Below are 14395 nucleotides of genomic sequence, written 5' to 3' on the forward strand. Positions count from 1 at the left end.
CATTTTAAGACACAGAATAAAGTCAATACTACAGAACACATGAAAATGATCGATATCATTTAGAAGAAAAATAAATACTCGTGGTATTCATGCACAGACATTTTAGCCAAATGTAGATATATAGAATAAATATTTATTTTGATGAAGAAGTTGAATTTTGGAGGTAGTGACAATGTAATTTGGGAGGAAGAGCCGTTCGATATGAAACAAGGTAACAAGAACAAATGATAACATTGAAGAATTCAATAAATTTCTATTAGATATTTATGTACCAACTTGATGTATCGAACCAGGTTGGCGTTAATGGTGTCGTAGTCTTTACATGTTCGTTGCAAGGAGGAAGATATTTTCTCTCGATCACAGTTTGCTTTCGCAATTATTATTTACTTTGTATTTCAAGTCTTGATAAAAAATAATTCATTAAAAATAATTCATTAAAAATAATTCATTAAAAAATAATTCATTAAAAAATAATCATTAAAAAATAATTCATTAAAAATAATTCATTAAAAAAAAATTATTAAAAAAATAATTCATTAAAAAAATAATTCATTAAAAAATAATTCATTCAAAAATAATTCATTAAAAAATAATTCATTAAAAAATAATTCATTAAAAAAATAATTCATTAAAAAATAATTCATTAAAAACATAATTCAATAAAAGAATAATTAATTAACAAACTATTTTCTCCCTAAAGGAAGAATCATTCTAACCTTGTAGGCAACACTAGGAAATTAATTTTCAAAATTCGCATGTAGAGAAAGGTCTGCTGAAATACGAAAATACAGTTAGCGGGTTTGGAAGTTGACAGGTCAGCCATTATTGATATCGAGAAGCATTTTCCAAAACTAAAACGTTTTTTTTTCATTAATTCATGTAACAAAACCACCGACGCTAAGTAAGAAGCAGCTATACGCAACTGACCAAGCCAGCTTAGCGATGTGACGTTATGGAATAGATAACAAGGACACACGTGTTCAAAAAAGACGTATTCAAAACGCGTTCTAGACGTATTATGCGGTACATCCCTCTATATACTCGTCAGGCTCAAATGCCTGGCATTCATCACTTATGAGGTGCTTTTATATTTAAACGTGGGTTAAGGTTTAGTTTGCTAATCAATCATATTTTCTTGTTAGTCTGCACATGACTTTTTTATTTTTTTTATCAGCCAATCGCAGGGAGTTCTGAGTTCTAATCCCCTTTTTGTTCCGTTTTGAAAAATGAGTGACTCATCGTTTTTGTGATTTAAAACATGGCTTTGTTTAACTATTTCAATGCTTGGAATATGTTTTTCTTTTCATTTTAGATGTTATATTACTTAAATTATTGATTTAATAATAATAATAATAATAATAATAATAATAATAATAATAATAATAATAATAATAATCTATATATTACTATGTGTTATTTTATGTGTCACGCTTACACCCGGGTCGTTTTATTGTTATGTACTTCCATTTCTTCTAATAAATAATTTTATCAAGAATTTTTCATCAGTTTTTGGTCCGGTTTAAATTATGGCTGAAAGAACTCAAATCATATATATATATATATATATATATATATATATATATATATATATATATATATATATATATATATATATATATTATGATTTTCAGAATGTGAGAGATTATATATAATAAATTCCACAGTTAAACAACGTCGCACTAATTTGGGCTCATCAGTTAGACAAACTCGAGTCTTGGACTTCCGGTTTGTTGACTGTCATGGCTCTTGTGGGCTGCGACGTTGTTTGGTTGTGGAATTTATTATATATATATATGTATATGTATATGCATATATATATGTATATATATATGTATATATATATAGGTATATATATATGCATATATATACTTATGAGAAATATATATATATATATATATATATATATATATATATATATATATATATTTCTCATAAGTTTTTATTTCGGTTTCGATTCAAGCTAATGCACCCAAATCATTTGAATACATTTTTTTTGTGAAATTGCAACTTTATAGTATATAAAATCGATAGTACATTAACTCTATAATAATATATACGAAATCTGCAAGAATTAAAATATCATATTTAAGCGTAATTTGCAACCGGGATTTGCCAGTCGTTCATGCTAGCTTAGATAAATACTTTTACAGTTTTAACAAAAAGCTACAATAATATCAGAGGATCTCCATTTACACTGAACATCTACAGAATGCCAACATCAATATATTACACATGAATGAGTCCCCTATGGAATTTCCACAGGTACCGCTATTAATTATTATTATTATTATTATTATTATTATTATTATTATTATTATTATTATTTTCTGTGTATGAATTGTTATACTAAATTAAAGCTTATTCTGTGTATACAGTTGTTTCCTATTTCACTTCTACAGTTTAATAGATTTTTAATGCCTTTTATATATAGAGTTTTATATATTTCATATGCATGTATGTATATATTACTTTTACTTAGGCTTCATTAACATTTTATTAACTCATCACTTTATTTTGATAAAACTGCTATTTCAAGCAAAAGTGAAATACGTAAACTGAGCTGATGCATAAGCGCGGGTACATGTAAAGAATATTTGTCAAACTTAAGCGTGGCAGGCAAAGGAACAAGTCTGCATCACTTGAATACCTAGTTGTATTTACACGTTGTATCTATTATTTTTCATTCGTTTTTATTTCATTTTTTTTCTTATTAGGTATTAAGCATTTTTTAAAAATTACTTTGTCTTATTATTCACTGGCAGGGAGACACAACGTCGTCCGGAATTAAATAAAGATCGATGAATGATTTATACTTACATTAATTTTATTGTAATCAAAATTGTTGAAATCGCCAATTTTTTTATCAAATAAATTGATTGCCCGTTCTAGTCGGAGACTCATCATGCAGCACGAGGAAAACTCACATGCCTCCCCGCAGCGACTACGTCTACAATAAATTGTAGTTTTCGTTGCACTGTAGAGGATTTACTGTTGATTTTATTAAATTATTACTCATATATAATAGCTCAGAATTAAAATTTAACATACAAATATCATGGATCAATTGTGCTCTAAAGAGAATCATTTCAAACGCGCCCCTGTTTTATCAAATACCTACTGTTGATTTTATATGCCGTGCTCCTTTTGTAGTGATAAAACTTCCTGATTTCACTCCCGATGTTAAACTGAATAAGATTGTTTACTTTGGTCAAAATTATTCCATCTTTAATCAGATTTTTTTCAATGATCGATTTCCATTACTTATCGGAGGCATTTCGATACAAAACCTATGATAAAACATCCCCAGAGACGTGAAATAAATTTGTGTGAAATTAAAAAACAAAAACATATCAGCTCAGCCAATTTGGAGTCCATAGGTAACCTATTCGCAAGCACAAAGTAACACATACAGAGAGAGAGAGAGAGAGAGAGAGAGAGAGAGAGAGAGAGAGAGAGAGAGAGAGAGAGATAGACATACACACAGACAAAATGACTTTTACATATACTTAGAGATTTCACTTTTGTGTTTATTTTCATTAATTTTTATTCAATTCACTACTTTTGCAATCATTTATTTTTATTTCTCAGAGTCGTCTTTCATATTCGAAAAGAAAAAAAGTCATTTTTTTCTTTCTTCTCACGCCCCACCTTTTGTTGCCGATAACCAGGAATCATGCAAATTGGTCGACACTGATTGCAGGCATTCGTATTTGTGGACGCCATTACAGCGAATGTCACGTGCCTTAATGAAGACCATTCATTGGTGGAAACTGCCGACTGGCATTATCATGAACAAAGAAACGAAAAGAGAGAAGCAGAGCAGGACAGATACGTGGAAAGGGAGATATAGAAAGAGAGAGCGAAAGGTAGAGAGTGTGAAGAGGAGGGATGGTATCAACACATTGTGGTCTTTCTTTGTAAAGCACAATGGCGATGTTAATGAACTGTTCAACTTTTGACAATGATTAAGAGGGATTTTTCAAGCAGTCGCATTTGCTATAGAACTAACCGATTTCGATGGAATGCCGATTGATATTTCATAGAATTCCTGTCTTTATCGATAAACGAGCTTCAGGCTATATTAACTCGTTCATAAGTCGAAGTTAAAACCCTTGCTAGCACATAAGGTAATCCTTTTATGTCTAGATAAAATCTCATGCTTAATGAAAAGGTTCAAACACAATCCTTATATAGACAAATGAAAAATTGCCCCAATCCTATACAAAAGGCTTTGCTATAGAGAAATACTAGAGGGGGCGGTGGCCCAGCTTTGCCCGGTCGTAAAATACGCTTAAATATGATATTTAAATGTGTCCAGATTACGTATATATTATTACATGGTCGTAATTTCAAAAGTAAAAGAAAAGAGTATATGGCTGTCATCAGCTAGAATCGAAGCCAAAAGCATTCAAAGCTGGTGACGTCATCATTGCACAAACGTGACACGTATATGAACTGATTAAAAAGAAACTGCAAAATGTATAACGATTATTTCAATTTTGACCCATTTTTGACGCTGTAAAAGCTATTTAAACTGGAAACCCATAAAAGAACGATCCATAAAAAAATCCAATCATTTGAGGCCCGTACTTTTAGTTTCGGAAGTGATAAAGTTTGAAAGTATGGAAACAGACAGACAAAGTAACTTTTATATAGAGAACTATTTGAAAGTCTCTTAGTGATGTTGCCTATACCAGCAACACCAAACTGGACACGTCACCAGACTAGATTAATTTTTCTCCTAGAATCCAGTAAAACTAAAAACCTAAAAAACATATATACTATAACGTGGTTAACTGGTCTATAAGTGAAAGGAAAATTATTATTCCTAACTTTTTACTAACTCGACGTTTAAGTGATAAGAGGGAACTGGAATGTAATACTAGGATTTCTATGCACCATATGTAGTGATCAATTGTTAGACGCATGAAAGGTTCCCTTGATTTAGAGAACTCCGACAGAAAAAAAAAAACGAAACTAAAAGGAATATAAACAAAATAATTACATTTTCTATGACGTTTTTCTATTTCCAAAAATCTCAACCGTTTTGTTAAATAAGATAAGAACAAAGAAATATTCGCAATACATACGATACATTGTATATAGCTTAGTAAACAAAAACGGGGGAAACCCCGGAACTGGCGGTTCGTAAAATACGCTGAAGAAAGACGAACAAATAAATCTCTCACAGTGATGCATGGATGCATCGAATTTAAAAGTAAATTAACTACTGTGAACTTCTTTACATTGGACTTGAAGACGACCATAATAAAGTCAGCTGGTAAGCTGGCTAGCGAGACTACTCCACAGACGGACAGTTCTAAGAAAGAAGCTGTGTTCATGGAATTTCCTGTTAGATAAGGCCACCTATAGAGAGTGGAGGAAACTGCTGATGGTTTATGTATAATGTGTTTTTTGTGAAGGTTTCGCAAGTGAGACTATAGATTGGAGCTCAGACGAGTGCTTGCCATGAAAATAATGATAGAGCAGAGACAGGCTCTTATACCTATTGTTAAACTTTTACAAAACTTGTTTGTATTTGAATTTTCCACTCCCTCCCTTTACCATATACGCATAAAAATACATGTGGCCGGTTGAAAAAATACATAAATAAAAATAGTGCGAAGAAACGAACACAACCGGAACACGCAATATCGTCAGTATTCTTTTCAGTACGGCAAACAACTGTTCAGTGAGTTTGTAGTAGAATGTGCTGTGCTTGTGAAGATTATGATGTTTTAGACGAACGCATTTCCGGTGAAAACATTATCACGGATTTACCTGTATTGTTGGAATAATTCCAACAAGACAGGTAAATCCGTGATAATGTTTTTCTCTATTGACAGAAAGAATTCGTTAGGTCATTTGACTGATTTGATGATATATTTTAACTCTCCCCTTTGCCCCCACTTGATACATACATTTTATATAATTATAAATATTTTATTTGGTTCGTATTCCAACCTTCCTTCCTTTTTCTCTCCTTCAGTAAACATTTACACGTACATCCCATTAAGTCTGCTTTTGCGAAATAATTAATTAATTTTTTTTATATATCAACAATTAACACCTGATGAGTCCCCTGATGAAAAGGGTGCCTGATTTTTTTCCGTCTATAAGTTTTGTACCGTGAAACAGATATATATATATATATATATATATATATATATATATATTAGAGAAAATATATTGATAATTGAAAAATATATACAGATGCATATAGAATCAATTTGAAACAAGAGGAAACAATACAGTGTATAGAGGTTATGAAAGCGTTTTATACCAAGCATTTCGAAGCCTAATGCTTCTCATCAAAATTGGAGGGTAAGTGTTAGGTAATAAAATATGGATGCGACGTCTAGCAATAAGAATATTAGTGGATCTTCTATAGAGAGTATCCATTGTATACACACACACACGCACACACACATATATATTCATGTGTACATAGGTAGTATATGCATATAAACAATAACGAACAGAAAACTTATTTAACATCTTTTATGTCTGCATATGTGTATATATATATATATATATATATGTGATTTATTCAGGTGTATCGTCACCATAAATAAGTAAGACTTCCGTCACTTACCTGGGCACTTGTTTTTGTGAACGATTCTTATCTTCCTCTCTTCAATGCATGCTGTCCTGTGTAATTCACAATGATTTGCATAGGTGACACCATCGCTGCCGCACACTGGACGATTGTGCTTTTTGCAAGCGATGCGGCACACGCATTCGAAATTTTGCGGTTTTGTTTCCACGCATTCTTCTCCCGGCGTGCAATGAAAAACACCACAGTTTTTCTCTAGAAATAAAAAAAGAAAAAGTTTGAACATTTTGAATATACGAGTCCATCTAAGCAATCAAGGTTATTCTTAAATCTGCGGTATGCATGCTGCCTTTGAGCAATGGCAGTTGCGCAAGTCGAAGTAAACCATTGGGGAGAGTGGGGATTGCTATAAAATTTCCGCATGGGAACATGCGCTTTAATTGCAGTTTTGAACCATTCAGTTGTCTCGTTTGCGCACTGTTCAGCAGGAAGAGAAAAATTTTTTTCCCCATGTGGCATCTCTGATAAGATCTCTGATGACTTCCCAGTCAGCCTTTTTATAATATCTCGTTGTTTTGAGCACTGGCTCTTCAGTTTTGGCTTTTTGCAAGATGTGTACCAGAAAAAAGATGTCATTTATCTTACGGAAACATGGCAGACCAATGAAAATATAAAACACTTATACGACACACAAACGAATGATTTCCCTCTCAAATAAAATTAATTTATTAATGAAAATTTTACCTCAATGTTAAGAATGACAGACGGTGACTAGTCATTGGTGTCATGGTTATTAGTGTTCCGGCCATAAGTATCCTAGGTTTTAAGTACCCCATATCTAAATGTCCTAGGTCATAAGTGTCCTAGATCGTTAGTGTTCTAGGCCATAAGTGTCCTAGGTCATAAGTTTCCTAGGTCATAAGTGTCCTAGATCTTTAGTGTTCTAGGCCATAAATGTCCTAGGTCATAAGTTTCCTAGGCCATAAGTGTCCTAGGTCATAAGTTTCCTAGGTCATAAGTGTCCTAGGTCATTTGTATACATATAGTGTATGTTTTGTTTGTTTTGACTCAACCTTACGACAAAACAATGGCATTAAAGTGAAATAAAAAAGTTTATATCAACCAACACTGTTTTGCTAAAGTTTGGAAATATCAGAGGAAACTTAGTCTCATTCATTACAATAAAAAATTACAATGCATGTAATACCGCCGTCAAAAAAGTACTTGCAAATACAATTTAAAACGATTCCATACAATGGTTTGAAATAGTTTTAAATTGTATTTTCAGGTACTCTCTTTATTATTATTTATTTTGTTTTTGTTTAGTTCCTACGGTGGGATCAAAACCTAAAAAAAACCCGGATGTTACAGTTTTTTGTGTGTCGCACTTACATCCGAGTGACTGTCGTGTAATTGTTATGGACTTCCATATCTTGTAATAAATTATTTTACCAAAGATTTGTGGTTTCGATTTCGATTCAAGTTTATTTATATATATTTATCAAGAATTCTTCATAAGTTTTGGTTTTGTTTTCGATTATAACTGAATCGACCCAGTTATATCTCTATCAATCTATCTATCTATATTTCATAAGTTTTGGTTTCGGTTTCGATTCAAGCTTATTTATTTTTATAAATATTTTTATCAAGAATTCGTCATAAGTTTTGGTTTTGTTTTCGATTATAACTGAATTGACCCAGTTATATATCTATCTATCTATCTATCTATATTTCATAAGTTTTGGTTTCGGTTTCGATTCAAGTTGATGCATCCAAGTCATATGGACATATTTCTTTATTTTTGAAATCGCAACTTTATAATATATAAAAATCGATAGAACATTAACTCTATAATAATATAATAATATGATAATATATACGAAATCTGCAAGGATTAAATTATCATATTATATCGTACCTTACGACCGGGTTACGCCGTGCGTCTCTGCTAGCTTATATAAATACTTTTGCAGCTTTAACAAAAGAGCTACAATATCAGAGCGTCTCCATTTACGCTGAACATCTTCAGAATGTCAGCATCATTATATTACATATGAATAAGTCCCCTCTGGAATTTACACAGATGCTGATAGTAATATAATAATATAATAGTATTTAAAACAACGGAGAGAAACTTTTTGGCACAAATACATAGAACCTTAAAAAATACCGTACACCTATTGAAGTGGAACTCCGAGTTGGATTGAATCGATTTCGCACCCCCAGTTTCATAGTTTCAAATCATAACGGTCTCAATTCGTTTGTATATCCCATCAGACTTTGCAGTTCTTACAAGGAAGTGTTAATATCCTTCCACTACTGTGCCTGGTATTACTAACATGAAACCCAGCTGCTTTTGATCAGGATAAACGTTCCTGGACTTCGGTGGTCTAGCCAAAATCGATATGTCGACGTGATTAAGGATTTCGAACAATAGTTTAGGTTTATATCGCAATCCAATGTATTTTTCTTGAAGTAAAGCACACATAACGACTAAAACTTCATGCATTTACAGTCACACATGAAAGGAATGCTTCACCTGACATTTGCTGAAGTACCTTGCTAAAGATAATAGGTCTACAATAGACGGACTGGTAATTGTGCCCAGGGCAATATATAGACTTAGCAATTGTAGTTCATTATTTCTAGATTTTTAGTTATTAACAAAGGCAAATTGCTTGTTTATAAAAATATATCATAACAAAATTAGAGACGATTAGAACAAGAGAGCAATCGTTGACATGGCGTGATGTGGATCGCTAGGTGTATCAGAATTTTTGTAGGAATTTTTTACACCGCTAACACGAAACTGCGAATAAAATATTAAAAAAGAACTCGAAATTTCTCTTTTACAAGCGGTTTGTTTATTTTACTTATGGATTATACTTCCAAAATAAACTATTAATGTTGTATAAAACGTAATAGAAATATCTTTTTTTATAAAAAAAAACAGTAATGAAATCAATTGAATTTTACGAGTTCAGTATTTTTCAATTTGTATACTTTAAAAATCTATCAAAATTTTTCTATTTATTTTATTTTTACGATATTTTCAGGGTCAATGTGAAATTTTATGCTCTTTCCAATAAACTGAATATAATATTTTCGACGAAGGTTTTTTTAATTCACGCACCCCCATTTAGAAATGTCTATTAAAAAACAAATAATTAATTTACTCACCGAAGTTTTATATATCACAAATTGAAGATGAAAGATCAATAAATAATATATTCAAATTTAAAACAAAAAACGTACTGCTTTTTAGAGACTTACCTATAAAGTCCGAAGTTTAAAACCTTTTTTTAAAAAAAAAAAAACGTTGTTTGTTTGTTTTTTTTTGCTTTTTAATAAAACCTTGGTCCTTGCTCTTTTAACTTAAAAAAATTAGGGGTTGAATTACATTTTTCGAGTAGCTATAAGCTTAAAAAACAGGAGGTCGAATTATTCAATATTTCACAAAGTTTCTGACACACCTAGTGGATCGCTTCGTCACCGAGCGATTCGTGGAATGCTATTTTGGAGAAAGATTGATACGGATTAGAGAGTCTGTTTCGGCGAGTCGGAGATACCTAGATAGATAGCTAGCTAGATAGATAGATAGAAGAGAGAGAGAGAGAGAGAGAGAGAGAGGGGGGAGGAGATTCGAAAAAGTCTGTCTGATTCCCCGAGAGAATGACTCAGCAGATACATTGTGGAGGCGATGAGATAGAAATAAGTGGCGGCTAAACTATAGCAAAATCGAGATCCACACTTTCTTTCTTGCGTCTCTTGCTCTGCATTTGGAGAGCTTTTGTTCCAAATGCGATGAACGGCGGAACACAAATCACTCATGGACACAGCCAAAGGGCATGACTGATTTGAGAGCAGGATACAAAATGTACAGTTTCGTTTATATAGCCCCGCCTCCGAAATGATTGCTGTTCCGTAATTGGAAACATTGATGCAAAGCGACAAAGACTCATAACCTGTTTAGACTTTGCTGGCCAGCAGTACCCCGATCGCACTAAGCTTAATCCATTTTCCATATTGGCCCAGTGTAGTACTAGGTCAGTGGTTCTCTCAAACCTCGCCCACCTTTAAATTTATATTGTTTGATGATAAATTTTCAAAAGAAAATCACAACATCATTCTTTAAATACATTTTCATTTCTGTTACACACATCCAGCCATATCGCAACGTGGACGTAAGGGGCTACTATTTAGGACCATATCTCGGAAAGATTATCAAGATGTTGGTTTATGTTACATTTAAAAACTTCTGCATATCAGTACAGTTATGAGAGCAGGTAGCAGAAGGGAACTCAAATTCTAACTGTCCAAGGGAAGACGCTTCTTGAGTAGACAGCTTTCTGGCATTTAGTGACCTCAACAGTGAAGGCACAACATTTTGTTTCCAAGCTAGTTTGTCGAAAATATGTACGTCGGGGAGGGGACAGAAGTGCAACGAGCGCATCAGAGCACATTTCATTAAAATACTTGTAAAACAGACACAGGGATGAACATTGCGGCGATGGGACAGTGATTGGAGCTTAGTTAACAAAGTGGGATGTATTTGATTGAAGACACTTTTTTTGAACACTATCAAAAAAGGAGACGCTAGTGGCAAATGCATGAGCCCAGATGTGGCAACACTACTCCATGCATGGGTGAATGGTGTAAACGTACACGATACTCTCAGGCGTGACTAGTCTTCTGGTATAATAAAGGGAACCCACGTTTTTTACAGCAGATTTCGCAATGCCATTAATGTATTTGTCCCAGTTCATATTACCTGTGAATGTTTATAAAATTACATGCATGCAGCAACCCTGCTGTTTTTACAACGTCGGCGACCACCGATCTCCAAATTGTAGAGCGATGCTAACCTCTGGAAACAAATAAAGACAGTTGCTTTCCGTCTTGATTCAGAGATGTATCTACCCCCGTGAGTTAAACACACCGCCAGATACCAATGGGAATTTCTACGACTCAATGCAATACATAGAGCGCCTAGCCTCTCCAAATGGTCACCCATCTGGTACTGGTGAGGTTCATTGCTGCTTACCAATAATGAACCATAAAATGAAAGTAAAAAGTTAGTAAATCGCAAAAGAAAAAAGCAGACACACACAAAAGAGTAATATATAACAGATGCTCTAGTTTTCGTTTGAATTTTTCCCTCACTTCTGGAATATCGTCTTGCACAACGTTGGGAACCTATGCACTTGATGATTAAAGAACTATGTTTATATGAATATTTTTTTGTGTGTATTTTGAATAATATTTTTGGTCTAAAATTTACTTTTAATGACACTCTAGGTTCCTTGAATGTTGATATTTAGTAAAATGCCATTCCGTTGATATTGAAAACATTCCTGTAGTGTTAAGCATCGAGTCTTTCAGGTTTTCTATGATCGTTATTCATGACGTTTAAGCAGACGATTCTATGGTTTTCTAAATATTGGCACGCGATAACCGTGTCTTGGGTTCATTAAGCCCATTACCTCGTCCGCCATTAAGGATGTTGGTAATAGGTTAATTTCCATTAACAGGTTCGGCGAGAAGGAGCGTCAATTTGATGGTCCATTTATTCGTGTTGAGCGCTTGTCTCAATAGAATTATTGTAGATATCAGTTATGAATGAGATGAAAAGGTTTAAATGGATATGATTGGTTCGATAAAGAGAACGGAAGCGGATGCTGGGAGGTGACAGGTGTGATGAAGCGGAAGTGTTGAAGAGAATGAAGAGAATAAAGATGAGAAGAAGAAACTAAAAAAGAAAAACAAAAAAAACAGTATTGGAAGAAGAAAACAATGGAGATTATAGAAAGAAAAGCACAAAAAGAAAGACGCGAAGAAAAAGAAGAAAAGCACGCAAAAATAGAAGAATATGTCATATTTGAAGAAGTTAAAAAAAAAGGAGACAAAGATAAAAAAATTAACAACGGAATAAAGAAACAATAAATAAATAAACAAAAAATAAAGAAACAATAAATAAATAAACAAAAAATAAAGAAACAATAAATAAATAAACAAAAAATAAAGAAACAATAAATAAATAAACAAAAAATAAAGAAACAATAAATAAATAAACAAAAAATAAAGAAACAATAAATAAAGGATACAAAAAAGAAACGATAATAAAAACGAGAGGCTGTAAAGCATGGGGCAAATAATAAGAGGTAAAAAGGGTAAAAGAAAAAAGAAAAAAGGGCAACATTGATTAAAAAGATGTAGATGAGAAGATTTACAGAAAAAAGAAAATTAAATCAGATTATGAAGAAATACAGGAGGTTAGGAAAACAAAACTGAATATTTTTAGAAAAGAAAATAACGCATTGAACAAGAGAAAACATCAGAATACTGAAGAAAAACATGCTAAGAGGTAAAAACAGAGAACATGTAGTAAAATAAAAGTCAAAATAGTAAACACAAAAAGAAGGTAGTAAAATTAGAAGGAAGGAAGTAAAAACAAAGAGAAAGTAGTAAAAACAGAAGGAATAAATATAAAGTAGTAATATAAGAGGGGAGGAAGACAAACTAAGAGAAGGTAGTAAAAAAAAGAGAGAAGGTAGTAAACACAAAAAAAATGTAGTAAAATTAAGACAAAAGGTAGTAAAAAAAAAAGGAAGTAAAAACAAAGAGAAAGTCGTAATATAACGGAAAAAGGTAAAAACCAGGAGAAGGAAGTAAAATAAGAATGAAAGGTGTAAAAACAAGGAGAAAAACAAAGGGTAGATAGTAAAAACAAAATGAAGGTAGTAAAATAAGAGAGAAGGAGGTAAAAACAGGGGGAAGGTATTAAAATAAAGCGAAAGTAGTAAAAACAGAGGAAATGTTGTAAAATGAGAAAGAAAGTAGTTAAAAAAAAGTTACAATGCAGAAAAAAGCCCCAAAATAAGGAAAAGTAAAGGGCGAAAAACAAAAGTGTCATTAAAAAAAGCTTATAAATCGACAGAAAACACACAAGGGGTTACTAAGATAGAGTCGAGGAGAATGAAAACACAAAAAGAGAAAACTAATAAAGAAAACATAAATAAATAATAAAATTAAATAAAGAAAGAAATACAGAAATAAAGACAACGTTAAAAGTGGCGAAAAAAAACTAAATAAAAAATAAAGAGATAAAAAATAAATAATCAGGATTGAATATCGTGGTTTACACATTATTATACTTCAAAAGGTTTGCATGAAACTCAACCTTTATTGAAAACGTTCCAATCAATCGCTATTAAGTATCGATATAGAAAGAGGTAATATCGTTATCGTGTTGATGGACATATTGTTAAAACCATTCTTTGGATGTATATTTCCAACAAAAACCTAACAGCCAGCCATGGTTCTCCCCTGAATGTGCTGCTGCTATCGCGCACAGAAATCATTTTTTCCATAGCTACCAACGTAGTAGATGCACTGAGACTAAAGCTGCTTTCAGGACTGCCAGCAACCACTGTAAAAGAGTAATAAAAAATGCAAGAGAGCTATATGCCCAGTCTGTTAAATCCAAGGTAGCTGATCAGCGGCTTGGTTCCCACCAGTTTTGGCAAATAACAAATAGGATCCTGAACAGAAGTGTGCGTTCTATCCCAACCATTATCAATGGACCAGAGGTCATATCGTCAGCATCAGACAAGGCCAAACTATTTGCAAAGAACTTTGCAGCTAATTCTACCCTATGCGACGAAGGCCATCAACTCCCCATATTTCCTCCTATAACACAGAACAAGCTAGTTAACATACAAATATCCGTGCATGAGGTCGCCAAGCTAATCAAAACCTAGATTCCAGTAAAGCAACTGGCCCTGATGGCATCCCAATTATAGTGTTAAAAAAGCTTCAACCAGAACTTGCTCCCATACT

At 32.7% G+C, this 14395-nt stretch overlaps 1 protein-coding gene across 5 annotated transcripts in view; it reads right to left on the reverse strand.

Annotated features, from left to right (window-relative positions):
• The window catches only part of LOC145278893 (follistatin-related protein 1-like), a 762811-nt gene that overhangs the window by 368755 nt on the left and 379661 nt on the right, over positions 1–14395 (reverse strand). For all 5 annotated transcript variants that reach the window (XM_080130700.1, XM_080130698.1, XM_080130699.1 and 2 more), the window contains one exon: positions 6596–6811. In XM_080130700.1, coding sequence (XP_079986826.1) covers positions 6596–6811 — 216 coding nt within the window. The remainder of the gene's footprint in view (positions 1–6595; positions 6812–14395) is intronic.

Source organism: Euprymna scolopes, chromosome 1 (genome assembly GCF_053919585.1).
Source record: "Euprymna scolopes isolate OS-2025 chromosome 1, ASM5391958v1, whole genome shotgun sequence".
Taxonomy (NCBI): domain Eukaryota; kingdom Metazoa; phylum Mollusca; class Cephalopoda; order Sepiida; family Sepiolidae; genus Euprymna; species Euprymna scolopes.